Source organism: Heteronotia binoei, chromosome 5 (assembly GCF_032191835.1).
Source record: "Heteronotia binoei isolate CCM8104 ecotype False Entrance Well chromosome 5, APGP_CSIRO_Hbin_v1, whole genome shotgun sequence".
Taxonomy (NCBI): domain Eukaryota; kingdom Metazoa; phylum Chordata; class Lepidosauria; order Squamata; family Gekkonidae; genus Heteronotia; species Heteronotia binoei.
In genome coordinates this window covers 82,294,240-82,308,099 of record NC_083227.1, presented here as the reverse complement: position 1 = coordinate 82,308,099, position 13,860 = coordinate 82,294,240, and the positions used below count along the sequence as shown (strand labels likewise).

Sequence of the window (13,860 nt, the reverse complement as noted above, 5' to 3'; positions counted from 1 at the left end):
CTGGAGTCACAGGGAAAAGTGGGATATAAAAATTTGAATAAATAAGTAGTTTGGGCAGGTTGATAACATTTAAGTACAGTTGTTTAGGGTGATGCGATCTCTGACATCTCTTACAAAGGGTAATCAAAATAGTAGAAATTCAGTCATGAGCTGTGAGGTTTTTGCAAGCTTTTTCACTGATAAAGTCTTGACACTCTGCCATGATCTGCCTGCCAATATTGATACAGTAAGTGAATGGGAGGCCCCTTAGCCATCTTTGGATTCAGTCTTTGACTCCTTCAGCCTGCTGTTCTCCACTATTGTCGACAGAATCCTGGGTGCTGTCAGACGAATCACGTGCCTCTCTGTGACTGGTAAAGGCCAGCAATGAGAGGTTATGGGTGTTTATTTTATTAGGCCAGCAAAACAGGCTCAGGGCACAGCTTACAGGGCCAAAAGGCAGAGCAATTACATAAAACCATTAAAACAACTATATTAATACAGTAATTATTAATTACTATATTAATAACAGTAATCCAAGTCTATGCCCCAACCACTGATGCAGAAGAGGCTGAATCAGTTCTATGAAGATCTACAACACCTTCTAGAATTAACACCAAAATAAGATGTCCTCCTCATCATAGGGGACTGGAATGCCGAAGTAGGAAGTCAAAAGGTAACCGAAACAACTGACAAGTTTGGCCTTGGAGAACAAAATGAAGCCGGGCAAAGGCTAATATAGTTTTGTCAAGAGAATAAGCTGGTCATAGCGAACACCCTCTTCCAACAACCTAAAAGGTGACTCTACACATGGACATCACCTGATGGACATCACAGTAATCAGATTGATTACATACTCTGCAGTCAGAAATGGAGAAGCTCCTGGCAGTCAGCAAAAACAACACCTGGGGCTGACTGCGGCTCAGATCATGAGCTACTCATTGCAAAATTCAGGCTTAAACTGAAGAAAACTGGGGAAGCCATTAGGCCAGGTTTGACCTTGATCACATCCCTTATGAATATACAGTGGAGGTGAAGAATAGGTTTAAGGAACTAGAGTTGATAGAGTGCCTGAAGAACTATGGACGGAGGTTCGCAACATTGTACAGAAGGCAGCAATTTGCACCATCCCAAAGAAAAAGAAATGCAAGAAAGCAAAGTGGCTGTCCGATGAGGGTTTACAAATAGCTGAGGAAAGAAGGAAAGTGAAACGCAAAGGTGAAAAGAAAAGATTCACCCAACTGAATGCAGATTTCCAGAAAACAGCAAGGAGAGATAAGGAGGCCTTCATGAAGGAACAATACAAAGCAATAGAGGAACATAATAGAATGGGAAGGACAAGAGATCTATTCAAGAAAATTGGAGAAATCAAGGGAACGTTTCATGCAAAGATGGCCATGATAAAGGACAAAAACGGTAGGGACCTAACAGAAGCAGAAGAGATCAGGAAGAGGTGGCAAGAATACACAGAAGAATTATACAAGAAAGATCTCAGTGCCCCGGACAACCATGACAGCGAAATTGATGACCTTGAGCCAGACATCCTGGAGTGTGAAATCAAATGGGCTTTAAAAAGCATTACTAACAACAAAGCGAGTGGAGATGATGGTATCCCAGTTGAGCTATTCAAAGTCCTAAAAGATGATGCTGTTAAAGTGATGCATACATTATGTCAACAAATTTGGAAAACACAACAGTGGCCACATGATTGGAAAAGGTCAGTTTATATTCCTATCCCAAAGAAGGGTAATGCCAAGGAATGTTCAAACTATTGCACCATTGCACTCATTTCACATGCCAGCAAGGTCATGTTAAAGATCCTGCAAGCTAGGCTTCAGCAGTATGTCCATCGGGAGCTACCAGAAGTTCAAGCTGGGTTTCGGAGAGGTAGAGGAACTAGAGATCAGATTGGCAACATTCACTGGATTATGGAGAAAGCACGGGAGTATCAGAAAAACATCTATTTCTGCTTCATTGACTATGCTAAAGCCATTGATTATGTGGATCACAACAAACTGTGGCAAGTCCTTAAAGAGATGGGAGTACTGGACCACCTCACATGTCTCCTGAGAAACCTATATAAGGGTCAAGAAGCAACTGTCAGAATGGGATATGGAACAACTGATTGGTTTAGAATAGGAAAAGGAGTTCGGCAAGGATGTATATTGTCACCCTGCTTATTTAATTTATATGCAGAGTACATCATGCGGAATGCTGGTTTGGATGAAACAGAAGCCAGAATTAAGATTGCTGGGGAAAACATCAACAACCTCAGATATGCAGATGATACCACTCTAATGGCAGAAAGTGAGGACCACCTAAAAAACCTCTTGTTGAGGGTGAAAGGAGAGCACAAAAGTAGGCTTGAAACTCAACATCAAAAATAAGAACATGGCATCTGGCCCCATCACGCTTTGGCAAATAGAAGGGGAAGACATGGAAGTAGTAACAGACTTCACATTTCTGAGATCCAAGATCACTATAGATGGTGACTGTAGCAATGAAATTAAAAAACATTTGCTCCTTGGGAGGACAGCTATGGCGAACCTGGGCAGTATAATAAAAAGCTGAGACATCACCCTGCCAACAAACGTCCGTAAAGCGATGGTATTCCCTGTAGTAATGTAGAGGGGAGAGACGGTGGCTCAGTGGTAGAGCATCTGCTTGGTAAGCAGAAGGTCCCAGGTTCAATCCCCGGCATCTCCAACTAAAAAGGGTCCAGGAAAGTAGGCGTGAAAACCCTCAGCTTCAGACCCTGGAGAGCCACTGCCAGTCTGAGTAGACAATACTGACTTTGATGGACCGAGGGTCTGATTCAGTATAAGGCAGCTTCATATGTTCAATGTATGGCTGTGAGAGCTGGACCATAAAGAAGTCCGAGTGCAGAAGAATAGATGCTTTTGAGATGTGGTGCTGGAGAAGACTCTTGAGAGTCCCTTGGACTGCAAGAAGATCAAATCAGTCAGTCCTAAGGGAAATCAACCCAGACTGTTCACTGGAAGGTCAGATGCTGAAGCTGAAGCTCAAATCCTTTGGCCACCAAATGAGAAGGGAGCACTCCCTGGAGAAGACCCTGCTGTTGGGAAAGACAGAAGGCAAAAGAAGAAGGGGACGGCAAAAGATGAGATGGCTGGACAGTGTTACAAACACGAATTTGAGCAGACTTCGGAGGATGGTGGAAGACAGGAGGACCTGGTGTGACTTTGTCCATGGGATCGCAAAGAGTCGGACTCCACTGTGTGACTGAACAACAACAATTAATACAGGTGCTATGTTGATGCTATAATAATGTGTTAATGCATTAGTGGTGGCAAAGTAGAGCAGATCTTCATATCTTCGTAATTGTTACATCCATATATTCCAGAGCAACATAGTATCTAGGTCATGCTTCAAGGTGGCCAGTACAATTTATTCAATGCAGCAGTCACCTCTCTCAACAATCAAAAGCTTGCTGGAGGAGAACGGTCTTACAGGCCCTGTCGAATTGAATAAGTCCCACAGGGCCCCAACGTCTTCAGGAAGCTCATTCCATCACTGGAGTTGCAACAGAAAAGGCCTTAGCTCTAGTTATAGTTAGCCTGGCCTCCTTAGGGCCGGGGATCAATAGAAGATTTTGAGAACCCGACTCTCAGGAACATGTGAGGAAAGGCAGTCCACAGGTATGCAGGTCCCTGGCCATATACAGCTTTAAAGGTGAGAACCAGCACCTTGAAACGAACCCAGTATGCAATAGGTAACCAGTGCAGCGCTTTCAGCGCAGGTTGAATGTGCTCCTACAGGGAGAGCCCCAGTAGCAGCCTGGCTGCAGCATTCTGCACCTGGTGAAGTTTCCAGAATTGAGACAGGGGCAGCCCCATGTAGAGGGCATCATATTAATCCAATCTCGAGATGACTGTAGCATGGATCACTGTCGCCAAGTCACTGTGTTAAAGAAAGGGAACCAACTGCTTTACCAGCCAAAGATGGTAAAAGGCAGATTGTCAACTTGGCCCTTGACATAGGGGCTTATCCAGAGGATCTTTAAGAGGCCATGATTGTACTGCTCTTGAAAAAAAAAATTGGATCCTAAATCCTTCCAATTACCGCCCAGTTTCAAATTTATTGTTTCTGGTTAAGGTAATTGAGAGGGCTGTAGCTGAACAGCTCCAGGGTTTCCTGGATGAAACATCGGCATTGGATCCATTCAAGTAAGTCTTCCACCCCAGCCATGGGATGGAGACAGTGTTGGTCACCGTGACAGATGATCTCCAAAGATAGCTGGATCAAGGCAGGTCGGCACTGCTATTGTTACTAGATCTTATGGCAGTGTTCAGCACAGTTGATTATGATCATGATCTTTTGACCCACCGCCTCTCTGACAGAGGAATTAGGGGGCTAGCCCTCAATGGCTTACCTCATTTCTCTAAGATCAGGGACAAAGGATTGTGCTGGGTGAGGATGTGTCCTCTAGATATCCCTTAATATGTGGGGGTCCCTAAGGGGCTATTTCTCCCCCCAAAGTTATCTACATGCGTCCCCTTGCCCAGCTGTCATGGAGTATGCTGATGACACCCAGCTGTATCTCTTGTTGCATGACCACCTGGACACTGCCCCTCATAGTTTGGCCATGGTTGGGTGGTTAAAACAGTAGATTGAAACTGAATCCAACTAAGATGAAGGTTTGGTGACTTGGGGGAGGGGCTTCAAGACTGGAACACAGGTTGCCAACACCTGATGGAGTGCCACTGACACTGCTGCAATCTATCAAGAGCCTGGGAGTGATCTTGTATCCCTCCTTGACTATGTCCCCTTACCTGTTGGCCCCTTACCTAGCCACGGTAATCCATACAATGGTCACCTCCAAGTTAGACTACTGTAGTTCACTCAATGCTGGCCTGCCCTTGAGACTGATCCTGAAGCTCCAACTTGTCCAGAATGCAGTGGTGTGAGTCCTGATGGGAATGTCACTAACGGCACGTATACACCCTGTGCTGTACCAGGTACACTGGCTCCCAGTGGATTACCAAGTCAAGTTCTAGGTTCTCATATTGACCTATAAGGCCTTGAGCAGTCATGGACCAACATACCTACAGGACCGCCTCCTCTATTATGTCCTCAGAAGAGTGTTGCACTCCCTAGACAGCAATTTGCCAGTGGTCCCTGCCTCTAAAAACATCCAGCTGTCCTCGACCAGGGCTTAGGGCCTTTTCAGCCCTGGCCCCAACCTGGTGGAACTCACTGCCTAACACCATCAGGGTCTTGCGGGATCTGATGCAATTCTGCTGAGCCTGCAAGGCAGAGATGTTCCACCAGGTCGAGGGCAGCAATGGTTTCCAACTGGCTGGCAGTGGCACCCTCCTTTGCTATTTATATCTATTTTGCCCTCTTCCCCACTGCCTGTAAATGTAGCCAGCAGTCAGAATTGGGATGATTTATTATTTGCTATCTGATTGTTAAAATATTCTGTTAATTGTTTTAATTGGTTTTACCTTGTTTTTATGGATAGTGTACATCACCCAAATCAGGTGATTCATTAAGAATAACAACAACAACCTCCTGTTTGTTACATTAGGCAGGGTTCTGACATTGATTGCTCCTCTTCTATTATATTTATCCTATTAATGCTGGTTGTCATATTTCACTAAAACAAAAAACCCCCCAATGAAGTAGGCTGCAGGAGTCCTCCTCCACCAAGTGCTGGTATGTTTTCTAAGGCTCAGCACAGGGCAATGGCCCAAGGCCAGGTCTACCAATATAGTGGACTGCAATCAGTAGGCCTGTTCTCCGGGGGACTGGTCTACCATATAGTGGAAAGGGGTGGGTGAAATTTGGTTTGATTCTGTTTTCTTTTATTGTGAGATTTTTACAAGTATGGAAGTAATCTAAAAGAACTAATTTACATGATAGTTAAATATAGACTTGCTCCTAACTTTAATGCTATTTATTTATTTTTTGCTTATGAGGTAGAATTTCTGCTTACAACACTGTGGAGCTTAGGGGGAACATTGTGAGGATAAAGAAAACTTAGAAGTTCCCATGTTTTCAAAAAGGCTGTCAGTTCATCTGGGGTGGTTGCACTGTCTTGGATTTCTCCTACATTTTATCTTGCCTTTATTACACACAAGGTGAGAGAAGATAGTAATTATTATTTCAAGGAGTTTTTGTTGTTATTGAGCTCAGGTTAGTGTATATTTATAATATGCAAATTGGACTGCCCTGAAGCCTCCAGTGAGGCCATCAAATGATTTAAAGATCAAGTTTATCAGTTTGGCATGTGATCTTTTTGGTGACTGCTCACTCACAAGCAGGGGATTTGAAGAAACCACTACTGTACTGTGCTTACAAAAGCCACAAGCTCTTGCATTGAGTTCAGTGTATTATGACATTTCTCCTGAATCTGGTTTTGTTGCAATATGTCCAGTTTTGTTGCAATATGTTCTGTGTTGCAATACATCCCATTTTTGTATTTCATTTGGACAAGATTTAGATTATTCTGTATTAACAGAAGAGATGAAAAATTGTTGTAGTTATTACCAACCGTTCCCTCGCATTTGGAGATACTCAGAGAGGTGAGGGGGGATGGAAAAATTCAGGAAGGGAGTGTTTTTTCTAAAGCCTCTTTTCCAGTTTTTCCAATGGAAAAATTGGAAGTTTGGGGGAGTACTGGGAAACAAACCTCCTATGAAATATTATTACTTTAGAGTAAGACAAGGTGGGCATGTTGTAGACATAGGCAGCTCTTAAATCCAAGTTGCATTTCTGTATCTAGAAGGATACTGAATCTTCATGAGGGAAGTATGCAGGGCTTTCATTGCTTTTCAGCTATTGCATACCTTCTGTTATCCTTTTGACCTGACTTGTGGTTGACCTAATCACCTCTCTCTCAAACCACTGTGATACCAGTAGTAACAAGTAGCTTATTGCCCTACCTTGCTGGAGGGAACAAAAGATCAGAAGGAGGTACACATGAACACACATGAAGCTGCCTTATACTGAATCAGACCCTTGTTCCATCAAAGTCAGTATTGTCTACTCAGACTGGCAGCGGCTCTCCGGGGGTCTCAAGCTGAGGTTTTTCATGCCTATTTGCCTGGACCCTTTTCAGTTGGAGATGCCAGGGATTGAACCTGGGACCTTCTGCTTACCAAGCAGATGCTCTACCACTGGTAGGGCAGAAACTGCACCAAAGCCTCAGAGGAAAACTCGAAGTTTCATTGAGAACTGAACTCTTTCTAACCAGATGGAAAAAAATTAAGGTATATGTACTAAGATAGCACAAGGTACATCAGTTTTCTCTCAAGTATTGGATGTATTTGTAGTTTTGCTTATAAAAAGCTAAGGTACTTGTAGCTTTTAAATTCCATAAGTCAAGTGGTACAATTTTATATGCTAAGTAAGTTGTAGACAATGCATTTTATGTTGTTAAAAAAGTAGTCCCCTGTGCAAGCACCAGTCATTTCCGACTCTGGGGTGACATTGCTTTCACAACATTTTCACAGCAGACTTTTTACGGGATGGTTTGCCATTGCCTTCCCCAATCATCTACACTTTCTCCCCAGCAAGCTGCATACTCATTTTACCGACCTTGGCTGAGTCAACCTGGAGCCGGCTACCTGAACCAGCTTCTTCTGGGATCAAACTCAGGTCATGAGCAGAGGGCTCCTACTGCAGCTTTACCACTCTGCACCATTAAAGCAATATAACTATTTTAGGTCTAATAAGACAATAAGTATTGCATATATTTCTTGTTTTTCCTAAAATTTCAGGTCCCCCCCTCAAAAAAAAAAGTCCAAAAATTTTACATCTCTACTCACAGAGCAAAGAAAAAATTTCTTGTTGCTCTAATTGCCACCAGAGTATGTCATTAAGTAGACAACTGACCTTAAATCAAATAGGGGCTTGTGAAAGAGTTTGGTTCACTGTCTGCAAAGGTCAGCACAAAGTAGACCAAACTTTGAACTGTGGCTTTCCCCTTTATAATTTAAGGATTTTTTTTTAATGCACTCCTTCTGAGGCTAATTTCTGCCACCCACTTCTCCAAACAGTGCTTTATACTGTAATATAGTCATTCCTCTCCTAATATTAGAGGAAAAGTTGGATTGGGCTTTGAAAATGTACTCCTGAATACTTATTCCACACTTCCTTCAGCAAGCCACTTGTTTCTTTCAGCTTAACTACAGTGGTAATGGATAACAGCTTGCCTCTCAGTGCTGCTCACTGTTGCCATGTTCACTAACAATATGTGGGTAGTGTGCATATTTGGCCCTTAGAACTCTTGAAGGGGTTTGGGGGAGGAAGTGATTTTCTTTGAGCAAGGTTTTCCTACAGATGTCATTCTACACCCTCCCTCTGGTCCTGTTCTTTCCTCTTCTTGGCCCCCCCATGTGTCTCAGCACCCACTTGGAGGGGCATACAAATTTATTTACTTGAATTGTTTTAAACCTTCCCTTGTCCTGTGGTGAACTCAGTGTCATTGATGATGGGGTTTTCTTGATTGTGGCAGCTAGTAAACTGCTGTAGAAAAGCTTGCTTGCTTGTTTGCTGGGTTCAGTGTCCTATCCGTCTCTCTTTACAATGGAGGCAGGAACTATACACACCAAAAATGTCTTAACAAGTTTTCTTCATGTTTTCTTCATCCTTCTTTGGCAGGATGGTTTCAGAGCAATGTACAGTCAAGTTTGCCACCCCCTTCTTTGCCTTCAACTTCTTTGATCTTTTTTAGCACCTTTGCACATGCGATATTATTTACCTTTTTTGAAACTTAGGGGGGGGGGCTCCAGATTAAGAAACACAAACCCAGATTCAATATGGGCACACAGTTCTTTGGATCCTGACCACAGTGTGTTTCTTCTTCTGGAGAAGAGATCAGTACTGAATATTGGTTAGACATTCTGTTTGAAAATGAGATTAAACTAATGTACAAAATGTCTTAATCTTCCATCTTCTGTCACTTTTTGAACACTCCGAAAGCTTTCTCAAATACTAATGTCTTCTTTGTCAAACCCCCAATTCCGTGCTTGTTTCCCCCACGCCTTCCCCCTCTTGCACACACTGATTCCCTTGGTGCATTTTTATGGCTCTAATTTAAACGAGTGCTTCTTGATATCTTGTTTACAAAGCTGCCAAAGTGAAAAATACCTGTATTATATGAGGCTCGCAGTTCCAGAGTTATCTCAGCACTACAACACAACATCATTATCCAGTCTGCCCCTTATCACTCAGCTGGTAATACGGACTGCAGGGAGCCTAGTGCCACTTTTGTTACAGCTCTATACACTCAGGCTTATTGGCGATATCTTCTTCTTGTTCTCCAACTTTACAAAGATCTTCAAACTGGTACAAGCTAGGGACTGTTCTTGATAGATTAGATTTATCTGAGTGGTTTTGTGAGAGTAGGTGAACTTTATAACTTACTTATTTATTTGCCATCTTATTTGTCAAGCAGCTAAAAAGTCCAGCAAGAAGTTGAGTAGCTACAGGACAGCTGTGGCTTCCCAAAGGGAGTATGCCATTGCAGATGGGATGCTGAGTCTGATCTGTGATTCTCAAGAGCAAGCCATGTATACTCCCCACCAGCCTTGCAGTTTTGGAAATAAAAGACCTTCTAAATCAGGGATGACCACATGTGGCACTTTCACACATATTGTGTGGCTCTTGAAGCCCCCACCACCCTGTTGGCTGGCTGGGAGAAGGCATTTCTCTCTTTAAATCACTTCTCCAAGTCAAGCCAGCCGACAGCCTAGGGAATACATTTAAAATAAGTCGCTTTGTTTCCAGCTCTCCTCCCTCCCCTTCCCAATCTGTTTTCCTTCCTTCCTACCTACATCTGATGTTCATGACTTACAGCTCTCAAACATCTAATGATTATTCTGTATGGCTCTTATGTTTAGCAATTTTGGCCATTCCTGTTTTAAGTGAATGCTGCAAAGTAAAGCATGCTGATATTCCAGCTAGGTTTTATATGCATCCATTTTTCAGGACAACATTTTAGAGTTCAAACTGTTAAGACAGCATTTTTCTGCCTTCTGTTTTCGTTCACTAGATCATAAAGCTTCGTGCCCAGACAGAAAGTATTAATATTAGTGAGGAAGCATTAAATCATCTTGGAGAAATTGGCACCAAAACAACTTTAAGGTAAGCATGTCATTTGTGAATTTGTGATAAAGACTTGCTTTGGAAATGGCATAAAGACAGCCTTCTCTAGAAATGAAGGTGACCAGGAACAAATAGCTATAGAGTAACTATCAAAACATCATTAAGTTCCAGTGATGTATTTAATGCATATTAATCACAAGGATTAGAGTTCCACCCACACTATGTAATCCATTGTCATCCCAGGGACATTGTTTCTCTGTACTGAAGATGGAGTCTAACTATGGTAATGCTGTGAAATGCTTGGAGGACCAATGTCATAAGAACTATACATGGTTTTCACCCAGCTAAACTGATTGTAATGTTACATTTCTCAAGCTACATTCTCCCATGGTGACTTATATATATATATATATATATATATATATATATATATATATATATATATATATATATATATATACACACACACACACACACACACGCACACTGTGGCTAATAGCCACTGATGGACCTCTTCTCCATATTCTTATCTAAACCCATCTTGAAGATGGCTTTACTTTCAGCAGCCGCCACCTCTTGTGGCAGTGAATTCCACATGTTAATCACCCTTTGGGTGTAGAAATACTTCCTTCTATCCATTTTAACCTGACTGCTCAGCAATTTCATTGAATGCCCACGAGTTCTTATATTGTGAGAAAGGGAGAAAAGTACTTCTTTCTCTACTTTCTCCATCCCATGCATTATCTTGTAAACCTCTTATCATGTCACCCCGCAGTCAACGTTTCTCCAAACTAAAGAGCCCCAAGCGTTTTAACTTTTCTTCATAGGGAAAGTGTTCCAACCCTTTAATCATTCTAGTTGCCCTTTTCTGGACTTTTCCCAATGCTATAATATCCTTTTTGAGGTGCAGTGACCAGAATTGTACACAGTATTCCAAATGAGACCGCACCATCGATTTATACAGGGGCATTATGATACTGGCTGATTTGTTTTCAATTCCTTTCCTAATAATTCCCAGCGTGGCGTTGGCCTTTTTTATTACAATTGCACACTGTCTTGACATTTTCAGTGAGTTATCTACCACGACTCCAAGATCTCTCTCTTGGTCAGTCTTTGCTAGTTCACACCCCATCAACTTGTATTTGTAGCTGGGATTCTTTGCCCCAATTTGCATTACTTTGCATTTGGCCCCATTGAACCTCATCTGCCACGTTGACGCCCACTCACCCAGCCTCAACAGATCCCTTTGGAGTGCCTTATAATCCTCTCTGGTTCTCACCACGCTGAACAATTTAGTGTCATCTGCAAACTTGGCCACTTCACTGCTTACTCCCAACTCCAAATCATTTATGAACAAGTTAAAGAGCATGGGACCCAGTACTGAGCCCTGCGGCACCCCACTGCTTACCGTCCTCCACGGTGAAGACTGCCCATTTATACTCACTCTCTGCTTCCTATTAATTAGCCAGTTTTTGATCCACAAGAGGACCTGTCTTGTTTTGTGGCACAGCATTCAAACGTAGGGGAGAGACTACTGTTCAAATGGGAAAAGTCAAAAATCCCACTGACTGCAAATATAGCTTCACATAATTCTTTGGATCTGGGCCAGATGTTGTTTTAATGTTTAATACTGGAAGAATGCAGCAGATGGACATTTGGGGATAAATTAATATGTTCATCATGGAAAATCACTGTACCTCTCTCTCAGCTTTCTCTGATGTTCTTGTTTTTAGCTGTTTTACCTTGGGATGTGTGTGTTTTTTCTTTTTTGGCCATAGGTATGCTGTGCAGTTGCTCACTCCAGCCAATCTGCTAGCAAAGATAAATGGTAAAGACAGCATAGAAAAGGAGCATGTTGAAGAAATAAATGAACTCTTCTATGATGCCAAATCATCAGCAAAAATCCTGGCTGATCAACAGGAGAAATACATGAAGTGAAGCTGTTTGTTCCCCTTTTGTAGTCTTAAGAGCCTCGTTTTAACCCTCTCCAAGTACTTGAAAGAAAAACAAGCAGTTTTGGACTGAGAAGTACATGAATACAAAAAAACACTTCCACACCGGGATGTAGAATTACCTGTATTCCTGCTTCATGTAGACGATGGGATGGAACACAGTGATCTCTCACTTCAGTCCCTCAGTGGTTCCAACACTGTATTCCTGTATGATGAGGGTGCAGATTGGCACAGCCTTGTGTTATTCTTTTAGATTTGATTGCTAAATTGCTTAGAGCTGAGCAGGATGACTGTCTGTTTCTTTTCTGGATTTTGTTTTTAAAGTAACTAGGGAGAGGATGGAAATTTAAAAAAAAGTTTTACTAACAAGCATGTGTCAAACCTGTCATTTTGTCAAAAACCATTCCTGAAAAACTCAAGCTCTTACTGTGTTATTCTCTGGAACCAAAACAGATGACATTCATTTGGCATGCAAGTTTTTTGCTTTGTTTTGTGTTGCAGGAATGGCAGGGCAGCAGTCTTTAAGATGCTAAACAACCAAACTTGTGCACAGTGTTATGCCCTGTGAATCTCTTTGCCTCTAAACTTCTCCAGCTACATGTGAAAATGCATTTTGCAAGTGGCAAAGTATTGCCTCTGACCCACTGTAGGTCAACAAGAGGCCTGAGAGTTTTGTTATCTCTTTATTAAAGTGTGCAGTTTGTCATTCACCTGGGTCATGCTGCCACTTAGGGGCAAGTTGTACTCTCCATAGAGCTGTGCTGTATTCATTGTTAGGGATGGGCATGAACCTAAAAATGGTGGCTCAGGGCAGCCCGCAGACCAAACCAAACAGGCCCCACACAAATTAAACCAGTCTGGCAAGTTTGGTTCCCCTATTCTCCCAGCCATGGCCAGGAGAAAGGGGGCAGGGATCTCCCAGAAAGGGACTTCCCCTTCCACCTTTCTCCCAGCTACAGCTCACCACAGCAAGGAGAAAGAGGGGGATCGCCCAGGAAAGGACTTCATTTCCCCTTTCTCCCAGCCACAGCTCACTGAGGCTGGGGGAAAGGGGGCAGGGATCACCCAGGGAAGGGGCTTCATTTAACCCTTTGGTTTTGCTTTCCCCTACTTTGAAGCAGCAGGGAGCAAAACCAAAGGGATAAATGGCTGGCCCTGAATAGACAAACTGAACTCGCCAAAAGCCTGGTAAATGTTTGGGGAATGCACCTTCCTCAAATATTGGTTTCTGAGCTCTGAACTGGCCCAAGTTTGGCCCAGATTTTGATTTGTGAGCCGGTTCTCGCCAGTTGCTATTCCTTTTAAGTGTGATGACAGGTGTATGTGTAGCTCTTTTGCCAGTCTAAAGCTAGTGCAATGATGGAGTGAAAGGATGAAGCAAGACCATGGCGAATGAAGTTGACATAGAACAGACAACCCCTTGGATAGCTATTTTTTATGAAGCTGGATTTGGATACAAAAAATTGACACAGTGGTTGTCCGGTCTCTCTCTTTTTAAAGTGCTAGAGTGTTCTGAAATTAAAGTTGGCAGGGAGCAAAGGGGCATTTTGTCCAATCCCCAGCTTGGACAGGACTGGATATTTATCTGTCAATCTTTCAGATTAGCCTTCCCAATATAATCTACAGTTGTAACTACCAAAGAAAGCAGTTGCATGGCAGGAAAGTGCTAATGGAGTAGATAATCTGTGATGACTCTTGCAGATGTGCCCAAGGTTCATGGGGTTCTCAAGTGATGGATTTTCAAAGCATAAATGTTTCATTTCAGAGAAGTTGCTTTCTAACCCTCATAGTTTGAGACAGAAGTTTTTCAGACCTTTTGAGGAGCAGCCACAGCCCAATACAGAATTAAGTATGT

General features: G+C 42.6%; 1 protein-coding gene across 1 annotated transcript in view; it reads left to right on the top strand.

Moving 5' to 3' along the window:
- Positions 1-12,374, top strand: part of RUVBL1 (RuvB like AAA ATPase 1) — a 29,396-nt gene extending 17,022 nt beyond the window's left edge. The window contains exons 10-11 of the mRNA XM_060239697.1: positions 10,001-10,092; positions 11,832-12,374. Coding sequence (XP_060095680.1) covers positions 10,001-10,092; positions 11,832-11,991 — 252 coding nt within the window. The 3' untranslated portion in view covers positions 11,992-12,374. The remainder of the gene's footprint in view (positions 1-10,000; positions 10,093-11,831) is intronic.
- Positions 12,375-13,860: the final 1,486 nt, after the last annotated feature.